Source organism: Lathamus discolor, chromosome 1 (assembly GCF_037157495.1).
Source record: "Lathamus discolor isolate bLatDis1 chromosome 1, bLatDis1.hap1, whole genome shotgun sequence".
Taxonomy (NCBI): Eukaryota; Metazoa; Chordata; class Aves; order Psittaciformes; family Psittacidae; genus Lathamus; species Lathamus discolor.
Window position 1 is genome coordinate 4,229,609 of NC_088884.1, and position 21,313 is coordinate 4,250,921.

The following is a 21,313-nucleotide window of genomic DNA, read 5'->3' on the forward strand; positions in this document are numbered from 1 at the left end:
TGGACCTGGCAAAGCTCCTCCAGTCACGGTCAAATCCTCCTTCTTCTCCAATCTTGCATCTTTCTAAGGAGCTACACTATGGAGCAGCTCCTGACCTTTCAACTGGATGCACAACTTTGCCCTCTGTGGGGTTCTTAAGTACACAACAGCTCTGTGGCTCAGTTGGCATGGGGCACAGCCAAAGCTTGTTTAGTCTAAGAGCCTTTAAGGGTTTTTACCGTGAAGCAAGTGGAATGTTGTGACAAATGCTGTTGTCTCCAGGGTTTAGTAGTGGTGGTAGATCAGGATTTGGGAATAAATAGCTTTTGAGAAAATAAACCTTGTCGTTCCTTGGGCGTTTTGATCCCAGGCCAGTGTCAATGAATAGAGAAACTTAATGTATGTGTTTTGCTGTCTTAACGTTTTGAGTTGACAGCAGCTTCCTGTCTTGAAGGCTAATGTAGTGAAATTCATAGAATTATGGAATGGTTTGGGTTGGAAAGGACCTTAAGATCATCCAGTTCCAACCCCCTGCCATGGGCAGGGAAGCCTAACCCTAGACCATGTAACCCAAGGCTCTGTCCAACCTGGCCTTGAACGCTGCAAGGGATGGAGCATTCAGCAGTTCTCTGGGCAGCCTCTTCCAGTGCCTCACCACCCTTACTATAAAGAACTTCTTCCTTATCTCCCACCTGAACTTCCCCTATTTCAGTTTGAACCCATCACCCTGTGTCCTGTCGCTACAGTCCCTGATGAAGAGTCCCTCTCCAGCATCCTTGTAGCCCCCTTCAGACACTGGAAGCTGCTCTGAGGTCTCCACACAGCTTCTCTTCTCCAGGCTGAACAGCCCCAACTATTCAGTGTAGGAGGACAGCTGGAGTGAACTGTTGGAAAGACTTTGCTTGGTGTAAATTGATAGTTATGTGCACTCAAAAATAGGATTAAAATGCTGAGGGATGTTGAGGCCTCTGGAGATTTGATAAATGAGAATAAAGCAACGTAGTAGTTGGCATATTTTGTATGTCACTGGTATTCCTGTAGCTTGTCTCAGTATTCCCTAGAGACATGAGGAGAGATACAGGATCTCCCTTCAAACAGTGTGTTACTGCACAAATTGGTGTCTTCTGGGGTGTGTGTTTGTAACTGTGGTATGTTGACTCATCTTCATTTTGGCTTTTCTAGAGGAAAACCCTGCTCACAAACCAGCTCCTTGAAGGACATGGAAGTGGTGTGAGTGGGTTAGGTTCAGGTGACACTCTTACTTCAGAGCTCTTCAAGTGTTTCATGCCAAAGGTAGAAGTGGAGGTCTTGTCACGGTTAACTGCTTGAGAGGAGAAATCATTCCTCACAATGAAGTGTAGGTCAACAAGTACCTCCTGTTCAGCGAGTTCAAAACGATGCAGAGAACTGGTGTGTTGTAAGGTGACAGCTTGCTGCCAGCACCAAGTGCTTTTCCAGGGCGCTGAAAGTAAAAGCTGACAAGTGTAGAAAGATCTCATAAGAGTGAGAGTCAGGGTGAATTTCACCTGCCATTGTGTTTCCAGTTATGTTTTCTATGGTGTCTGCATGCGTCTCTTTACATTTGTTGACAGGGATGAGTTTACCCAAAGCTTCCAATGTCACATTACCACTTGATGCATCTATAAGCGTTTGTGACACCTATGACTGGCGTTTCTTTGGGTGTCATGCAGACATATGTGAGCTTCTCCATGTAAAGCTTTTACCCTGTGCTGTTTGAAGTGTAGGAACTGAACTAGTCTCAAATATTGACTCCTTCCCACAGATGGTGATAGAGTTTGGAAGATGCTTGAAGTAACTTGAGTGATTTTTTTTGTTTCCAATACTATGATGTTTATGGACTTGACATCTGATACACTGCATGTGCCATGTCCTACTTGTGAGTAGTTCCAGTTGTACGGATGCTCACTTGTACGAGATGCCTGGTGCCACAAAAGCTCACAGGGAGAAAGCAGCTGTCCCAAAATGCCTACGAGAGAAACTTGGATACTGCAGATACACCTCGGAGCCAACTTCCTAAATAGCATAAATGCCTACAAAAGCAGGAACATAGGAGGCAGATGCTGAAGGGAACCAAATGAAAAGTATTCCAGGCTGATCCTCAGTATCACATGCTAATGTTTTGTTTTCCTCCTTCCTTAGTGGCATAAGGGATTTCAGCTGTTCCAGCCCAGTATTCTTTCTCCAAAGGGTTAGAGAGAGACTTTGAGATGCCTGACGGACTTCTCCAGTGATTTCCACATAGGCAGCCTGCACCAAGAAGACCTTGTTGAGGGAGGAGTATCTCTGTTGTTACTGTTATTATCATCATCATTATTATTGATAACAGTAATATAAACATTTTTGGGAAGGTTTTCAGCTTTTAAAGATAACTCTTTATTTGCTTATGTTACTTCGTGTGCCGGAGGAGCTCTGTCCCCTCCTTTATTTACCCTTTTCAACTTGTTCTTAAAGAAAAGATCATCCCTATTTGCAAACAGCTCTGGGTCGTTAGTTACTTAGTACTGTCACTAGTGCCTGTAGTTCTTGCTTCCAACTTAAAAGAAGGCACAGAAAAGCAGCCAAACTTCAAGTATTTCTGACACCAGATGTTTCAGTGTGTGGAGGTACCTTTCCTTCACACATTGGTGGTGAATTTGGTCTTAGAGAGAAGGGACTGCTTAAATAAATGCATTATGTTCTAAAGGCAGTCCTCGAGGTTGTATGTGCCAGTCTATAGTTTATATGTGGATTTCCAAACTATCTTAAACCCTTCAGACGCAAAGGGTGCAGCATCTAAACTACTTTTACCCCTTGAAGTAATGCATCAAGCATAGATGATTTGTGGTGTTGGGTGCTGATAAAAATCACTGCTTCAGCTCGGGCTTATGATGAGTTTACTGCTCTGATCCTCATCTGGAATGCAGCTTTATTTTACTTATATGGCTTTCTTAGGAAGTTATTGCATCATCCAGTTCCCTGTAAATTGCAGATGAGGCAGTGTACAGAGACACACTGGAGTGGTTGTGAATGCATCCCAGGGAAGATGACACATTATTCAAATGCTTAAAACATTATGGAGTTTTTCAGGTAAGGATTCAGTGAAGCAATGGATATTGGTATAAGGAGCGCTGCTTTATATCCTTTTGGGTCTTAAAGACAAAGAAGTACATACCTGTAAGGGAAGGGCCTGCTGGAATCCCGGGAACCCTGCATTTCCACTGAATGGATAGGGAAAAAGGATTTTAAAGAAACAGGGGAGTATATGGAGGCAAAAGGAAAAATTATTCTCATGCCATCCAGGTGAAAGTAGCTTCACACAAGGGCCTGTAGGGACAGGCCAAGGGGAATGGCTTTAACCTGCCCGAGGGGAGACTGAGCTGAGCTCTTAGGCAGAAGCTCTTCCCTGTGAGGGTGCTGAGGCGCTGGCACAGGGTGCCCACAGAAGCTGTGGCTGCCCCATCCCTGGCAGTGCTCAAGGCCAGGTTGGACACAGGGGCTTGGAGCAAGCTGCTCCAGTGGAAAGGGGTCCCTGCCTGTGGCAGGGGTTGGAACTGGATGAGCTTTAAGGTCCATTCCCCTCATGTGTGGTTCACACATGAGTCAGCTCTGCCTTGGGAGCAGAGTAGTCTGTTGTTTCAGCTCGACTGTGAAAGACTTGAGTTACATTAGCACTCCTCAAGCTGTACAAATACAGAAATCCCTAAAGAAATATCAGTTATCCCAGTACGGTAGTGTAGGGGAAGCATTCTCAAGTAGTATCATAGACAAATCCTTTAGTTAAATTGTCTGGATAATTACGTGCTTGAAAATGTAGTAGGTTTTGTGGAGCTTGCTACTGATTATTTCTACCAATGGGTTTTGGACATAATAAGGGCTTAAACTTTCTGGACTGTCTTGAGAGCATGTACTGGCAGAACCGGATAGTACATTGATAACATATCAAGTTTTCAGACCTGAAAGAGCTTCATATGCTTAATAGCACTTAACCTATGAATTTTCTAGGGCATGTATGTGATGGGAATTTTACTGATACTGGGCTTCAGGAACTATTGGCTTCCAGTACTTGCACTGCCCTGTGCATGCTTTGGTTTTAGTGCTCTGTCTTTATAAGCTCCTCCACATGTGATTGCTGCCGTATGTTATGCTTGTCATAGAATCCCAGACTGGTTTGTGTTGGAAGGGACCTAAAAGCGCATCCAGTTCCAACCCCTGCCACAGGCAGGGACACCTTCCACTAGAGCAGCTTGCTCCAAGCCCTTGTGTCCAACCTGGCCTTGAGCACTGCCAGGGATGGGGCAGCCACAGCTTCTCTGGGCACCCTGTGCCAGCGCCTCAGCACCCTCACAGGGAAGAGCTTCTGCCTAAGAGCTCATCTAAATCTACCCTCCTTCAGTTTAAAACCATTCCCCCTTTCCCTATCTCTTGTTGTCCTCCTGTTACATAGAAGAGAAAGGTTAAGCATGGTGATTCCCACACCTCCAGCGAACATACTTGCACTGTTTCTTGTCTGATTTTCCTCTGTGTAGATCATTGTAGTACTGAAAGTGCCTTGTTTCTGCAACTGTGCCGCAGCAGAGACGAGCCATGTGCTGCACTTGCAGTCGTAATAGATGTGGTTTCTGGAGCTGGATAACTAAATGTTCTGTGAGTAGCTGAAAGATGAGAAACAAATCTCAGAAGACACAGCTTTCATTACCTACCTCTTAGTTCAAAAGAAGGGATGGCAGTGTCCACAGCTGTGTTTTTTCTATGCCCAAACCACTCTGTTCTGATGTTTTCCTCTTACCATGTTGCTGTAACAGCTAACAGAGGAAGCCTGCATTAAACTTAGTGTCTGTATCCCTGAGGTGGCAATCCCATAGCCATGCCTTAGCCCAAGGGGACAAATTATACAGCCACGTGTATGACTTTCCAGCACTTCTGGGTACAAACTACCCCTGTCACTTGTTGAAGACTATTTTCCTGTTCTCAGACAGCCTGTGGCTCTCAAAGCATTTAGACTTCTAATGTCATGTTTATCTATCACCAGCTCTTCATGGACAATTAATACAAGGAAAAGAAATCCCCTTTCCAACATTTTGGCCTTGCTGCATCCCCATCTTTGTGGCTGAACAGTTTATAAATGACAAGTTGAAATGTCTTTTTTAGCCTGTTGAGCTGAAGCTAAGCCCAAGAGTTTGCATCTATGGAAAAATCTCTTCTTGGCTGTCCCTTTGCTAGTCATTGTTCTTGGTAATGAGAGGACAGGGTGAACTTCTGATGCTTGCAGAAATGACCTCATTCAACATCCTGCAATTGTTAATGGGGTTAGTTAAATTCAGCACATGAGGGATGTTGTCCTCAGGGCCGTCTTTGGGAGCTGCTGAAAGCTCTGGTTCTGTGGTGGGTCATCTGTTGTATGTCATCGGTGGTACTGAAAGCAGAGCTGAGCAGCTGATGTGTGACAAAGCAACAATTTGCTCGTGAAATGTAAGAAGCTATGGTTTTAGTCACATTTCATCACTGGGTTTGCAGGTACGTTGTGGCTTTTGGTAGAAATAGCACAGTATTGATGTCCTTTCACTGTGAGGTTGTCCTGTAGTAGGGTATTACTTCAGTGCTTCTCTTGGTTGCATTTAGAAGTGAATCACATAGGCTGGATGACTAGTTTTCGACTGCAAACTAAAGCCTGGACAATGTTTTTGTACATGTTCCTGCAGCCTTCTTCACATAGATGAAAGAATAATCTGCACGTTTGAAGCTCTGGAAGGTTTTTTCACTTTTGCACTATTCCACTTGCTTGCTTAGATATTCTCTTGGTCATAGGATGCCTTGGTTTATTTACTGCAATATGAGACCCACAGTGTTACGCATTGCTGGGAGCCCTTGCTGATACCTTGGTGTGAGAGCACATAGCTCAGAAATGACCCAGGAACACGGCTCCCTGCGTTGGCAGCAGCACAGGCATCAGTAGCCAAAGTTGTTTCTGCACTGTAGGTAAACTGATGCACCGTAGCTGTCAAAAGCAGAGTATTGGTGCTTTAGGCAGTTCGTAAGTCGAATCGTAGGGTATGCTTTATTTCTTTGCAGGCGTGTTCATCAAGGTTCATCAGAACCCATCTGATGATTTGCTGGGTCATTCCTTTATGAAAATACCCTGGGATTAGTTGTTGTTGCAGGCAGGTCTGCAGGGAGACTAATTTTTTTTACAGGTTATCTCATGGGAATAGAGCATTAAAAGCAATAGAGCGTGAAGCATCTATTCTTTTTCATAGCAATGTTCATGTGCTGCACTGAGTCTGTGCTGTGATGAACCTGCACTGGTCCCTCTGGCAGCAGCTCTGTTCTGGAGCCAGGCTGAGAGAGCTGGGCTGGGGCAGCCTGGAGAAGAGAAGGCTCCTGAAGGGGAGACCTGAGAGCAGCTCCAGTGCCTAAAGGAGCTGCAGGGAACCTGGAGAGGGGCTTGGGACAAGGGCCTGCAGGGACAGGCCAAGGGGAATGGCTTGAACCTGCCCGAGGGGAGACTGAGATGAGCTCTTAGGCAGAAGCTCTTCCCTGTGAGGGTGCTGAGGCGCTGGCACAGGGTGCCCAGAGAAGCTGTGGCTGCCCCATCCCTGGCAGTGCTCAAGGCCAGGTTGGACACAGGAGCTTGGAGCAAGCTGCTCCAGTGGAAGGGGTCCCTGCCCGTGGCAGGGGTTGGAACTGGATGAGCTTTATGGTCCCTTCCAACACAAACCACGCTGGGATCCCTGAAGGATTGAGCAAACTGTAAGTTAAGTCATATGTAGGACTAGAAGGGATGGCCCTTCATGGACCATCAAATCCAGTCCATTCCCGTCATAAGGATCATGTCGTTTGATCTCTGAGCTTAATCAATTGACTTACAAGCTCATTGAACTGTCTTTCAGAGAAAGAACACTGGGGTGTTTATTTTTTGCTTCCAGTCTAAGCAGGGAAAGTCTCCCTGTGGAAGTTTCCGCTGGAGCCCAGGAAGTATCAACAGTGAGGAACTGGGCCTGTCCCAAATGTGTGCGGGCTTTTACGAAGGAGAAAAAGCAGCACTTCATCCTGTTGTGTTTTCCCAGCTTCGAGAGAACTGTGTGCTAAAACCCACCTCTGACTTTAATCTGCTCCATCATGTCTGAGTCAGATGCCCAGAAAGGACTTTGCAACTAAATCTATCTGGTTGCGTTGCTATAGGAGGGTGCTCGTAAGCACATTAGCCATAGCTCAAATACCGTGTCAGCTGCCTGACCGGAGGCTGCCTTCCTTGTCTTAGGTGTGGCTGCACTTAGAATCAAAGAATCATAGAACACAATGGGTTGGAAAGGACCTTAAGATCATCCAGTTCCAACTCCCCTGCCATGGGCAGGGACGCCTCCCACTAAACCATGGCACCCAAGGCTCTGTCCAGCCTGTGCCTCGAACACTGCCAGGGATGGAGCATAGCTTACTCAGAGTTAACTATTTGCAAATACTTGTTAGAAGCTTCCTAACTAATACTTAGAATCATAGAATCATAGAATAGTTAGGGTTGGAAAGGACCTCAAGATCATCCAGTTCCAACCCCCCTGCCATGGGCAGGGACACCTCACACTAAACCATCCCACACAAGGCTCTGTCCAGCCTGGCCTTGAACACCGCCAGGGATGGAGCACTCACAACCTCCCTGGGCAACCCATTCCAGTGCCTCAGCACCCTCACAGGAAAGAATTTCCTCCTTATATCCAATTTAAACTTCCCCTGTTTAAGTTTGAACCCGTTACCCCTTGTCCTGTCACTACAGTCCCTGACAAAGAGTCGCTCCCCAGCATCCCTATATAATAATATATATAATACTTGCTGTAAGACATTTAAGTGTTCTGTGTGACAAATGCTGTAGACCCATGGCATTCCAGTACTGGGCCTGGGGGGGTTTAAGCATTGTGGTTCTTAGCCAAGTTCTAATCTGTTTAATAGGCTTCCCAAAATGTTTATTATCAAAGCATATTAACTTGTATATTCTCAAAGAATATTCTTCATAACTTGTACAGCTGTAAAGGTATGTTGGAATATCTGTTATCTTTCATAGAGATTAGCAGGAATATCTTCCAGTGGAAATCTGTGGCTGCTGACGTGGTGTAGCTGAGAGCTTCATGTGCTGCTTTAAGCTTTTACTTAAGGCAGACTTGCAGAGTAATTGAATGAATGCAGTGTACATTCATCACCCAGAATATGTTTCTTGGAGCTAGACTCCCATCCTGTGTTCCTAGAAACATCTGAGAGCCCAATTTCATCCTTTGCTGTGCATGTACCCTCTGTGACATTGAAAGGTTTTTAAGACTATTGCTAGAGTTGTCAATTCATAGACGCCAAAAGCCATGCACAGCAGTCGCCCAGAGAAGCTGTAGGACCCTGGCAGTGTTCAAGGCCAGGCTGGACGGGGCTTGGAGCAAGCTGCTCCAGTGGAAGGTGTCCCTGCCTATGGCAGGGGTTGGAACTGGATGAGCTTTAAGGTCCCTTCCAACCAAAACGAGTTTGGGATTCTGCAATTCCTACCATCATGGAGAGGAGGAAAAGGGAGCTGGGATATGCTCTTTATGGGAGGGTCTTGCACACTTAAACCCTTGTAGACAGCACACGTCCCATGCCGTGGGCCTTGCCAGGCTGCTTTGAGCACAAGCATGGTCATGATGTTCCTGTTGTGTGACCTGCTCCCTCCTGTGCCTTGGTGCTCCTGGCACATGGTCAAGCATTGCACATGCATTAGAGCAATACATTAGCCATGTGCTGTGTGGTTTGGGCTGCTGGGCAATACGGATGTCCTGTGCTAAAACCCAAGAGATTCAATTATTTTATTAGGTTTCTGGTTGAGAAACTTAAAATGCCTTCAGCGAGGAGCTTGTCTGGGATGCAAGTGTGTTGTGTGTGGTTATAGTAGTTTCTCTTGCTGAATTTACTACACATCCAGAGTAAAGCAAATCGTTTTGAGCCACAGCTTCGATGAAGCATTTTGGGAAGACTCATTAACTAAGCCTGGCATTGATAAAGCACTAACAAGCTCTCATCGTAAAAAACATATAGACTTGAATGAGCCCCAAGAATAATCTGCATTTCCTTTCATTTCCAACATTAGGAAGAACTTTCCCTTTTCTTTTTTTTGGGGGGGGGGGAGGGATGGAGGGGTGGGTGGAGGAGGAAATGAATTCTCCTCTGGAACTGGGAAATGAGAGCAATTAATCTCTGCAGTTGTGTGTAGGCAGGAGGGACTATTTGTTGCCTGACAGCCTGCTCTCAGCACTGAAAACAAAGTAGGTTGTTTATGTCTTTTTATGTCCTTGTCCTAGTTTGCTTTAGGACAAGAGCATTTACCTCACGGTGCTTATTTTTGAACTTTATACTGGAGGCACTATTCACATTCCATTCAGTCTTTTACAGCACCAAGAAGGGAGAATTAGTCAGCTGTCCTTTGTTTTTATTTCCCTGGCTCTTGAACGGGCTCCAGGCTTGCTCCTGAGGTTTTTCATCTGGATCAGTGTGAATAAAGCAGATCATCTTGCAACTGCAACCCCTTTATCTGCAAAAGGTTATGATAACCACAAGAAGCCAAGCTCCCCTACGTTTTGTTTGGGGAGGTGAGATGGGAAGTGGAACTGGCTTCCTGTGGTCCTGTTCACATTAAATCAAGTTTATAGGTCCAAACTGAAACAGGGCAAGTTCAGGTTACATGTAATGAAGAAGTTCTTTACTGCGAGGGTGCTGAGGCGCTGACACAAGTTGCCCAGAGAAGTGGGGAATGCTCCATCCCTGGCAGTGTTCGAGGCCGGGGTGGACAGAGCCTTGGGTGCCATGGTTTAGTGTGAGGCGTCTCTGCCTATGGCAGGGGGTTGGACCTGGATGATCTTAAGGTCCTTTCCAACCCAAACCGTTCCATGATTCCGTGATTATAGGACACTTATAGAAGAAAATTGAAACAAAAAATGAAAGCTATCGTGTCTGTGCCTTAGTGGATGCCAGGATGCTGTTGCTAAGATGATGCACGCTGATTCTGGCATCAATAGTTACGTTGAGCAGACCCTCCCCTAAGGAGCTGAGTCCCAGTCCTTTCCCTCCTGTATAGGAACAAATCAATTATTCCATGGAGGCCGTGTTGTCTCTCGATGCCGTTGTGTTGCCTTTTGAAAGCGTTTTGTAAGTTAGTCCTTAAGTGGGATAATTGCTTTCAGCATTTGCAAGTTAAATGAAGAAAGCTCTAATTAGATTTGATAAAGTGGCTTAGCATGGGGAGAAGGCTTTTCATAAACTATAGTGTGTATTCACTTGGCGTTGCACAATTGAATCTCGTGTAGCATTGATGGAACCAAAAAATCCTATTTGGCCATGGTTGCTCCTTGGTGATTAAAGGCTTGAAAGCCTGTTGTATGTACTCCTAGTTGTAGATACTCTCTTCCTTTCTCTTACTATCCCATCCTCATCAGGGCATTTATCTGTATTTTAGAGATTGGAGGAGTTGCATCAAGACCAACCTGTTTGAGGAAGGATATTAGAGCAGGCTGCAGATTGTAACGCTGGAAAAACAGGGCCATGGCAGATAGTGTTTAGTCTGTTGTAGGCATTATTATGCTGTGCTAATTGTACAGTGGTGCTGGGTGGCAGAGAGCCATTTTGTTCAGGTTAGTTGTAGCTCCATGTGGGCACTTATTGAGTTCCCCAGAAACTGAACAGTGCCCATGCTTAGTAATGTTTGGTATTGTTTGGTGTCCTGTGGGTTAGAAATGTGATATGCTAATGCTTTACTATAGCCATCACAGCCTTGGCAGAAGCACAGGGACTGGCCAAAGCAGTGTAGCATATTGCTTGCTATCTGAATAAGAACTTAGCTTGGTCACAAGCTTCTTTCACGTGTGGTTACTGCACTGTGTGTGCCAGGAGCTTCCTGATGAGAATTGGAAAGAGTCCCCAAAGCCGGTGTTTGTTCAGATCACTCGGGCTGTTGCTTGATGTGGCTTACTACAGCCTGTTTTCACAGAATCATTGGGGTTGGAAGGGCCCTCTGGACATCACCCAGGCCAACCCCCTGCAAAGGCAGGGCCACCCAGAGCAGGTCACACAGGAACGTATCCGTGGTGGGGCTTGAATGTCTCCGGAGAGGGAGACTCTACAACTCCTCTGGGCAGCTTGTTCCAACGCTCTAATGTAGAGAAGTTCACCTCATGTTGAGGTGAAACTTACGTTTTAGTTTATGGCCGTTGCTCCTTGTTCTGTTGCTGGACACCACTGGGAAGAGTCTGGCTCCATCCTCCTGGTACCTGCCTTTGAGCTATTGATCTGCACTGATGAGATCCCCTCTTAGGCTGTTCTCCTCTGGACTAAACAGGCCCAGCTCCCTCAGTCTCTCCTCATAAGAAAGATGCTTCAGGCCCCTGATCCTCCTTGTGGCTTCTGCTGGGCTATTTCTGATAGCTCCTTGTCTAAAACCGGGAGACTGGTTTTAACCAAGAACACTGTTTGGCAAGCAATACCTCTACCAAAACAGTCAACGCTTTCTTGGTTCTTCGTCTGCCAAACTGCAGATCCCACATGTGAATAACTTTGAATGGTTTGAATGAAAGTTTGTGATATTAGATCTAAAGACAAGTACTTAATGAGGAGTCTTGTGTTGCTTTGAGGTGAGTTCAGATAACCACAGAAGCAGATAAGTGGGAACAGGTCAAAACTGTTGACTTGTCTTCTGCTCTGCTTGAGAAGACTTGGGCTTGTTTTATCTTCTCTTGTGGTTATCAGTGTGCAGGTAAAATTGTCATTAGCTGCAGATACGCTTGGGAATGGCAGTTGGCATATTTAGAGGAGCAGAAGTAAATGTGTTTGGTGCGTCTGTAATTCATCTTTGGTGATAAGGGCCAAATTTGCATATGGGTATAGAGATCTTTAGTAAGATCCACTTACCTTGGGACATTAACTGCTGGTTTGTCAACCGGCCTATGTCTTGGCAAGAGGCGACAGAAGGTTGTTCTGCTCTCTAACCATGTGCTGTCTCTTCAGCTGTGGAGTTGAACTGAGTCATGTTTATCAAACAAGCTCAGTGGGAGTGAAGAGTGTGCTGCTGTGACAAAGAAAGCCAACAGGATGCTGGAGAACATCAACAAGGGCATCACTAGCAGAGATAGATGTCATTGCTCCACTCAGTGCTTGTCAGGCCACACCTGGAATAGTGGGTTCAGTTTTAGTCCTTGCTATACAAAAAGGAATTGGGCAGGCTGGAGGGGGTCCAGAGAAGGACCACAAAAGATGATCCAAGGACTGGGAAGCCATGTGGGGAAAGGTTGAGAGAGTTGGTTTAGTTCAGCCCGGAGAAGGCTCAGGGGAGACCTTGTCCCCATGTACCAGCATTTACAGGGTGGCTAAAAGAAGATGGGTGATGGGTACAAGTTACTGCTGGGGAGATTCTGACTTGGACACAAGAGGAAAACTTTTCACATTGAGAGCAATCAGCTGTTGGAATAATCTCCCAGTGGAAGTCATGCATTCCCCAACGCTGGACACTAAAGATTCAGCTGGGCCATCTGAATCTAGGCCGTGCTTTGCCTAGAAAGGTTGGACCAGATGAACCTTGAGGGCCCTTCCGACCTGGGGTTCTATGCCTCTGTGATTCTATCATGGTTGTTTTTTCTCACTTGTTGCTTATAAGGGGTCAAGTTCTTTGAACGCTTCTGGACTCAGACTCTTTCTGTTTGAATTTGGTGGGTCACTTCCTCCATGGCAAGTTGTGGCAGTGTGTTCTTTGTGTGAACAGCCTTCCTATTGTAACCACATGAAGTACACGTCTTTGGATGAACATTCACAACCACCCACAGGCTCCTGATTCACTTAACCACATGTGCCTTAAAGTGTTTTACTCATTCTCAGTGTCTGCCCATATCTGTCTCCATAAATGGACTTTGTGTCCTCCTTTGAAGTGTACACATACTACAAGGGCTTCCATGGTCAAGTCAAGTGAACACAAATTTAAGCCTTTCTCATCTTCTGTCTCAAATATCAAACCAATGTGTACCACTGTTTAAGGGAGTTAATGACTCAGTGATAAACGTTGGCAGGTTCTGCGTGATCTTGTAAGTGCTATGCAGGAGTAACTCCAGTTTTCTTTGGGGAGAGGTTGGATGGAGTTTTCATTATTACAAGAGATGGTTCATGCTGTGACAGGCTCTGCAAGTTGGTAAAGTTGAAGTTCTGAAGTGAACTTAGATGTGATAAAACTTCTGTGCCTGTATAGGTGAAATGATCAAATTTGAAGCCTTTAATAGCCCTTTTTAAAAAGGCAAATGTTACTGTGAGATGTGACCAGAGCACAAGAAAAGGTAGTTTTCCTGAGTTCTCTCATTTTGACATAGTCCTAGGAGTTGAAAGTGGTATGTTGTGTACTTAACATAGCAAATGTGCTGTTGATGCCCATGGCTTGAAACTGGTATTGCAGGTGTGAAGTGTCTCAGCCTCATGTCTATCCTCAGACAGACTTCAGCTGAGGATGCAGTTCATAGAATGGCAGAATCATGTGGGTTGGAAAAGCCCTTTAAGCTCATCCAGTCCAACCGTTCCCCAGCACTGCCAAGGCCACCCCTAACCCATGGCACTGAGGCCTCGTCTCTACGGTGTGTGAGCACTTGCAGGGCCGGTGCCTGCAGCCCTGCCCTGGGCAGCCTGTTCCAATGCCTGAGCACCCTTTGGGGGAAGAAGGTTTTCACTCGTGTCCTAATCAAATCATACACGCTGGAGGCTTTATTGCTGGGGTCATTTTACGTCACTATGCCAAGCTTCCAAATCCAACCCCCTGCCATGGGCAGGGACACCATTCGCTAGACCAGGTTGCTCCAAGCCCCAACCTGGCCTTGAGGGAGTGAGGAAAGATACTTAAATCAATAGGCTCAATTCAAAACCTTCCATGACCTTTGCAAAGAGGGGAGAGTCGGAAAGCACAGGTAGTTCCGAACGTTTCATCTACAAGGCAGCTGAGCCAAGGCAAATATGTGCTCTTTGGCAAAGGAACAATGGCATATCCTGAAGTGTCCCAGCTGTGTGACTGGAGGTGGACTTTGTCTGGTCCTGTGAATCAGGGCAACCTTTGTGTATTCACAAAATCAGTACTTTTCAGGCAAAGAAACTACCCTGGGTGTTTGGAACAGGGTCCTCTGGAAGGTGCAATATTATAGGGCAAGAAGAAATGGCCTCAAGCTGCACCAGGGCAGGTTTAGATGGAGCTGAGGAACAATTCCTGCCCCAGAGGGTGCTCAGGCATTGGAACAGGCTGCCCAGGGCAGGGCTGCAGGCACCGGCCCTGCAAGTGTTCACACACCGTGGAGACGAGGCCTCAGTGCCATGGGGCAGTGGTGGCCTTGGCAGTGCTGGGAACGGTTGGACTGGATGAGCTTAAAGGTTATTTCCAAACTGGTTGATCCTGTGATTCTAAGATGCTATCTTGTTTTTACTAAGAGCAAGGCAGTGTATGTTGCTGGCCTCCATGCAACCGAAGGCAACGAATGAACTTCTGCTGCATTCCAGGATTTTATGCTAATATTTCACTTCTATCAGTGTTTTTTCAGAAAAGAAAATGATCTTAATTACTGTCAAATAACTGCTTATAATAACCTGTAATCCACATAATGCTTCCTATTTACAAACTAGGAACAGTTCACCTCTTCAGATTGTCATTTGTTGCTGTAAACAGTTCCCTGTAGCAGATGTTTATTGAAGAAATTGAATTCTCTAACATTAATACTAAAGTCTTTTCACTGCACTTTAATAGGCTTGTGTTTTGTCTTTCATACTTCAGTCTTCTGTGCGTCTTGCTGTTCTTAGTCACTTGCAATCAGTTTTCATGTTGGTTCCCAGCCACTTGACGTTAGTTAGCCAGCCTTGTTCTGCCGTTCTCATTTATGAAGTACCAAAACTACACAAACTAAGGCCAAATAGCTTTTGTCAGAAGCTCTTCCCTGTGAGGGTGCTGAGGCGCTGGCACAGGGTGCCCAGAGAAGCTGTGGCTGCCCCATCCCTGGCAGTGCTCAAGGCCAGGTTGGACACAGGGGCTTGGAGCAAGCTGCTCCAGTGGAAGGGGTCCCTCCCATGGCAAGGAGTTGTAACTGGGTGAGGTTTGAGGTCCCTTCAACCCCAACCATTCTATGTTAAACTGTAGAATTCATCTATAGACATAGTTGCCAGCTTTTTCTTCTCTTGTTTGTCTGATATTTTGCAAAGACATTTTGCAGTGTTATATTTTGCCTTTGCGCATTTTGATTTCTGGTATTTTGGGGTACAGCTGTTGTGGTTTGAAACCAGGGCAACAGGAATATCACTCCCGTTCTTCAAGATGCATGTACAAAGGCTCGCAAAACCAGATTTTGGAAGCAGAAAAGTTGCTGCCGAGCACCACATAGCATCATCTTAATGTCATTGACTAAATCAGCCCATAATTGAACTTGAGCACTCCTGAATGGATGGATGAGCGCATAATAACTGAACAGGGCCTCTCTGTGTTCCTCTTGAAGATTGTAACTCATGGCAGTTCTGTTTACCATGGGAAACTTTCTTGGATCTTGTGTCTGGAATGGCCTTATCTATTTGGGAAGGACAGGGGGTGCTTTTGTTACCTTCAGAGACCCATTATGGGCTGTGATTGCTTGTGGGAGTGTCTGCTTATGAGCTGTTAGAAAACAGCCTATTAATAAGACAGAGCTTCTTGTAATAGAGCACTTATTAATCTTCTTCCTGTGTGGTTATTTATAGACTGTGACATCTTAATTTGCCTCTCATGTGCATCAACCTGTGTTATTTTAAAAGATCAAGTAGCTTTCGCGTGCCTCTGAGGATCATTTCTGGAGGCAACAGGCTGTTTCCTGAGGAATCTCACAGGCTTCAAGTCTGAAGTTGTGAAAAATAACATGAAGGTTGTTACTGGTGTCTTTCTAAAGGACAAAGAAGTTATGGGATGTCCAGTTATATAGATACGTATGGTGAGGCACTGGAACAGGTTGCCCAAAGAGACTTGGGCGACATGGTCTAGTGTGAGGCGTCCCTGCCTATGGCAGGGGGGTTGGAACTGGATGATCTTAAGGTCCTTTCCACCCCAAACCATTCTATGATTATCCTGGTTTTGATTGCAAGGAGATTTCCTTGACTTCTCAAAGGCTTTCCAGTTGCTGATCGTGCTTTCTTGCCTGTAGTGAGTGTGCAATGACCTACCTGGAACGATACTAGATACCTAACTCTATTTTTGTGGTTGTTTTCTTTATTAGAGTGGTCCCAGTGCCAGATCCTGTCACAAGATGTGCATTGACATTCAACGAAGGCAGATCTACACGCTGGGACGCTACCTGGATTCCTCTGTGAGGAACAGCAAATCTCTTAAGAGTGACTTCTACCGCTATGACATTGACACCAACACATGGATGCTGCTGAGCGAAGACACCGCAGCGGATGGAGGCCCAAAGCTGGTGTTCGATCATCAGGTCAGTTACACTGATACTCCTATTGCAAGTTCTCAGTGTTCATGAATCAATTTTGATTGTAGTATCCTGTGATTTAGAAGTGCTCCACCAGGTAACAGCAGTGATAAGGAAAGCTGTGGTCTGCACTCAGTTAAATCTTAATAGCGCTGTTGTCTCATGCCACTGACTGCTGGTGTTCTAATCAAATCGCATCAGAAGGATCATGAAAACCTTTGCTAACAAATTTATTAAGACAAATTTTATTAAAGCTCAAAGCACAGTTCATCTGGTTTTAATCAGTGATTGAGCTGGGTTTGCAGATTTGCCTACTCAGGGGGCACTGAGGAAGAACTTGCAACGCTGTGTATGATACCTTCAGAAGAAAGCTATAAGCAAGCTGCTGAAATGAGGCAAACAGGATCAGGATTCTTCCAACATTGCTTGTCTTTTACACTTTGTCATATGTTCTTGCTTTGTTTTGGCTTAAACATCTTTGAGTAGTGGCTACTAACCTTTAAAAGACCATACCTGTCCACATACTCAAACCAAATACCCCTTTACTTGTGTGTTCAGTGGCTTTTGCACACTTGAAAAAGGTATTTTGCCCTTAATTGGTTTTTACAAAGCATGGCCAAGAAACAGCACAGCAGTACTCATCCTTAAAGCAGGCCCAGAACTGCTTTTATTGGGACTAGCTGTTTTGTAACCAAAGCTGTTGTTTGCCAGCACAATACGAGTTTCTGCTGACACCGAACATTTAGGATGCATCTTGTCTGCAGAACAAAAGCCAATCAGTCTTCTGTGTTCTATTAATAACAGATACCAGTCTCCCAGGTGTTGGGGTAAAGGCAGAAGTAAATTGTCAGCTGGCAAGGCTACTCTGGGTACCTTGTTTGTTGCCTCTGAAATGGTTTCTTTTTCCCCCTGCTGTCTCTTTGCAGAGAATGTTCTCCCTGAATTCTTTATCAGTCTGCAGCTCTTCCTCTCCCTCACTACCTCCTGTGATAGCGCTTTTTGTTTAACCTTCAAAACACGTGCTGCCCTAGACGCGTTTTGTGGAGGCTTTGCTGAGTAGCATCTCTGTCTGACTGTAATCTTGCCTTGTTTTCTGGTGTTCTGTTTCTTTCTTTCCCTTCCCCATGGTGTTTTGTAACCCTCTGCCTTGCACTGTGACTGAAAACATCACCTGGAGTCAAGAAGATTGCTGTTTGATTTGTACTGCAGTGCATCTCTTGTCTGCCATAACCTGAATTCAGGTTTTGGGGATAAACATCTTCCTGCTGCAGTTTCATCAAAAATCCTTGGCCAGGTTATACTCCTGCTTTGTGTTGAAGCAGTGGGGGTAGCAGTCAATGTGTGCTTAGGATGGAATCTGAGTAACACATCACAGGGTGATTTTTGGATTGATGGAGTGGAGGTCAGTGAATTAGCAGTGATTTTTGATTTTTACCCTTGCATAGCTATTGTCAAAGGTGCCATTCTATTAACTTGCTGGGAGAATTGATTACGGATCCTGTTTAAAGACTCTAAAATGTCTTTCCTTTAAATCAGCAGTTAAAGGCAAAGTTTTTAGGTGGTGAAGGTTACCTTTAGTGTTTTATTTCTCTTTCCCTTCTTTTGCTTATTATATTTTTCCTTATTTAGTAAGTTGAAATTAGACACATTTTAAACTAGTTTTCACATCAGCTGTGAAGATGTGTGTGTTCTATTTATTAGAGGCTCAGGAGCTTTGTGAAGTACCATCTAACTTAGCAAGTATCACTTGCAGGGGGAGGGATGTTTAATCTTAGTGTTTAAGTCTTAATATGCTGGCTTAAAACTACTTCTCTCTTTCTCCCAGATGTGTATGGATTCTGAAAAACACATGATCTATACCTTTGGAGGCAGAATCCTGACCTGCAATGGCAGTGTGGATGACAGCAGAGCCAGTGAACCACAGTTCAGTGGGTTGTTTGCTTTTGACTGTCAGTGTCAGACATGGAAGCTTCTGAGAGAGGATTCCTGTAATGCTGGACCTGAGGATATCCAGTCCCGAATAGGACACTGTATGTTGTTTCATTCTGTAAGTATCCACACCATACTTGGCTTTATGATGCTTGACTTGAAGGAGAACATCTGGGTTTGATTTTCCTTGGAAGTTTAAAGCTCTTTAATCTCCCAAGTGGTGTGTTGGCTGGCTTGATTCTATGTTTGCTGACATTTTGTTGCTGCTTTGGTAAGTGCAGGTGGTATTAATTCAAGATTTGGAGCTTTCAGGACTTGAAGGGAATAAAATTCCAAGTAAAAAATGAGGTGAATTTTACATGGTTGATTTAATAGAATAATTATAAATAGACCCAAGGGCTATGGTTTGGTTTGAGCTTTTCTGTTAAAGTTGGCAGAGCAACTTAGAAGCCTCTGGTCTAGTAGGTAGTCTACATAGTTACTAGAATGGAAACCTGTCTAGTGCAGAGGCTTCCTGCATGTGTATTGAGATGCATAGGCCTCCTATTCTCTTGTGCTGAGCCCCTTGCTGCTGCTGCTTGTCTTGAGCAGATGTTAACAGCTGCACACAGCTGTCTGTGTGGGTACTTCCTCCACAGGCTGATGGAAAGGCAGAGGGATGGGACAGTGGGGTGTGTATGTAGCATTTTATTTATCATTATTAGGTATTAGAACCCATCTTCCATTGTCTTTCCAGTGCGGAACTGCAGGGGGAAGGTGGTCAGGGAAGATGGTTACTGGCCTGGGTGTTCTGGGGTGCCTTTACACGTAGGTGTTCTCAGGGGAATAGCACAGTACAGAAGAGATTAGCATCAAATAGGAACGCTTACATGGTGCGTTGGCAGTTCTGCACTGTGTTTACATGGAGCTTCTAAGTGGTAATAAGTGGAGTTTGTAGAGTTTTGCTTACATTAAACTTTGACTCAGAGGTTAAGAAGAGAATTAAAGTTATTATTGTGGTATTCAAGTGTATGCTGATACCACCTATTCGGACCTGCCCAGTTTGAGCAATTTACTGAGTTTATTTCTCTTTCCCTTTCAAATGAAGGATCGGATTTTTTATAGTGAATACCATGTTTTCAGTGCCTTCAATTTGATCTTTGCTTTGAATGGCCCTCTAAAATCTGGTGAAAAGCATATTGCCACACACAGTTCTGCACAGGTACCTGAGGATTCTTCAACTATGTGTCTGTGGCAAACGTAAGAATACAGGTTTCTATAAGCACAGGTCCTGGAAGTTCAGTTCCCTTGCTGTTTTCTCAGCCATTTGAAAGAAAAATAATCTGCCTCTTAGAGACTTTCCACTTGGCAAACCTCAGAGAAGTAATAAACCTGTTATTCTTGGCTTGCTGGTTGCCGCTTGCCTGCTCTGAGTTTAGTAATGTGCTGGTACCTGGATGATTTTTCTTACAGACCATCTTTTATTCCTATTTGGATTTATTTAACAGTGAAGTTATGATCGAAGGGGTTTTAGACGTGAAGACTAATAATTGTTTAATATTAAACTTAAAAAATGAATTGTTCTCTTAATGTTCTGAAGTTGTTGCTGGATCAGGCAGGGCTATAATAGTTAACTGTAAAATCTGCCTAGTCACTGTGGAGCTGCAGCCGTTGGATCCAGGTTTGTGGGCTCATACAGATCATGAAAACTTTTTATAATTGCACTTGCAAAAGAGGCTTTTTGGGGTTGGAGAAACTCTAAGCCCTTAATGGTTTAGCCCTTGAAACTGAGAAATCATAAATTCAAGACTCCAGACCAAGAATTCTTAAGGTTTTTATTGAGTTTGACAATGATACTGTTGGGAATAATTGTTCCCTCTGAATCTCTCGAGGTGGCAGTAAAAGATACTGGTAGACCTGATAGCTAAGGCATGATTTTAAACTCTGAAGGAATATATCTATTACTCTCTGATGCATTAATGCTTCTGTTAATGGTCACAGTTGGCCAACATACTTTATAAAGACATCCTTTCGTTTTCCTTCCTAGAAAAATCGCTGCTTATATGTATTTGGTGGCCAAAGATCGAAGACTTATTTGAATGACTTCTTCAGTTATGATGTAGACAGCGATCATGTGGATATCATATCAGATGGCACGAAGAAGGACTCAGGGATGGGTAAGAGAATAACTACATATTAATTGATAAATGCTACAAATGAGAATTATATTGTTAAGTAGGTGAAAGGCCAGCTTCAGTGGCATGGGGTGTCAGGTTGGCATCCTTAACCAGCCTTCCGCATCCAAGTAAACTCCACACTATATAGGTTAAACTTATGCCAGCTCTTCTGTCCGTCCTGTCATTTGACACTCACCATCTTCATCTCATTACAAATAATTGATGTGTGAAACCACATAGCACTTCAATAGAAAAAAATACAACAAAATAAGAACTAAAACCATCTCCTTCAAAACTGCAGCAAGGAGCAGAAAAAAAAAAAAGGCTGAAAAAGTCATTTTCTTTAAACCAGGAAAGGAGAAAGCAAATTGTTTTCCTAGTTTTCCACCAAGTGAAAGATGCTGTAAAATGGAAATAAGCTGCTTGGTTTGAGATGCAGAAAGACAGGTTGGATGCTCAGAGAATTGGAGTAGAGGGACAGAGATTATTCTGCGTGCCAAGAACTGAATACAAAGATGAGACCTGTTGGCCTGTTATTCTTGTACTGTATTATCATACAACCATAGAATCAACTGGTTTGGGGAAGACCTTTAGGATCATCAAGTCTGACTATCAGGGAGAGGCAAAAAAAGGGAGGAGGAGGGAGCAAGAATTTGGTCTTGTTCAGTTCACGTCACAGAACGATAGACACCAGGCGTAGTTCTGTATACCAGAAACCTTTAAAAACAACCAAAAGCTGTTGCAACAGAACCATCAAGAACTGATTTTACACCTTTTCTTTCAAATGATGTAGAGAAAATG

General features: G+C 44.5%; 1 protein-coding gene across 3 annotated transcripts in view; it reads left to right on the forward strand.

The window, feature by feature from the left end:
* MKLN1 (muskelin 1) overlaps positions 1–21,313 on the forward strand; it is a 108,354-nt gene that overhangs the window by 60,318 nt on the left and 26,723 nt on the right. For all 3 annotated transcript variants that reach the window (XM_065671985.1, XM_065672161.1, XM_065672075.1), the window contains exons 10-12: positions 16,221–16,433; positions 18,253–18,474; positions 20,383–20,512. In XM_065671985.1, coding sequence (XP_065528057.1) covers positions 16,221–16,433; positions 18,253–18,474; positions 20,383–20,512 — 565 coding nt within the window. The remainder of the gene's footprint in view (positions 1–16,220; positions 16,434–18,252; positions 18,475–20,382; positions 20,513–21,313) is intronic.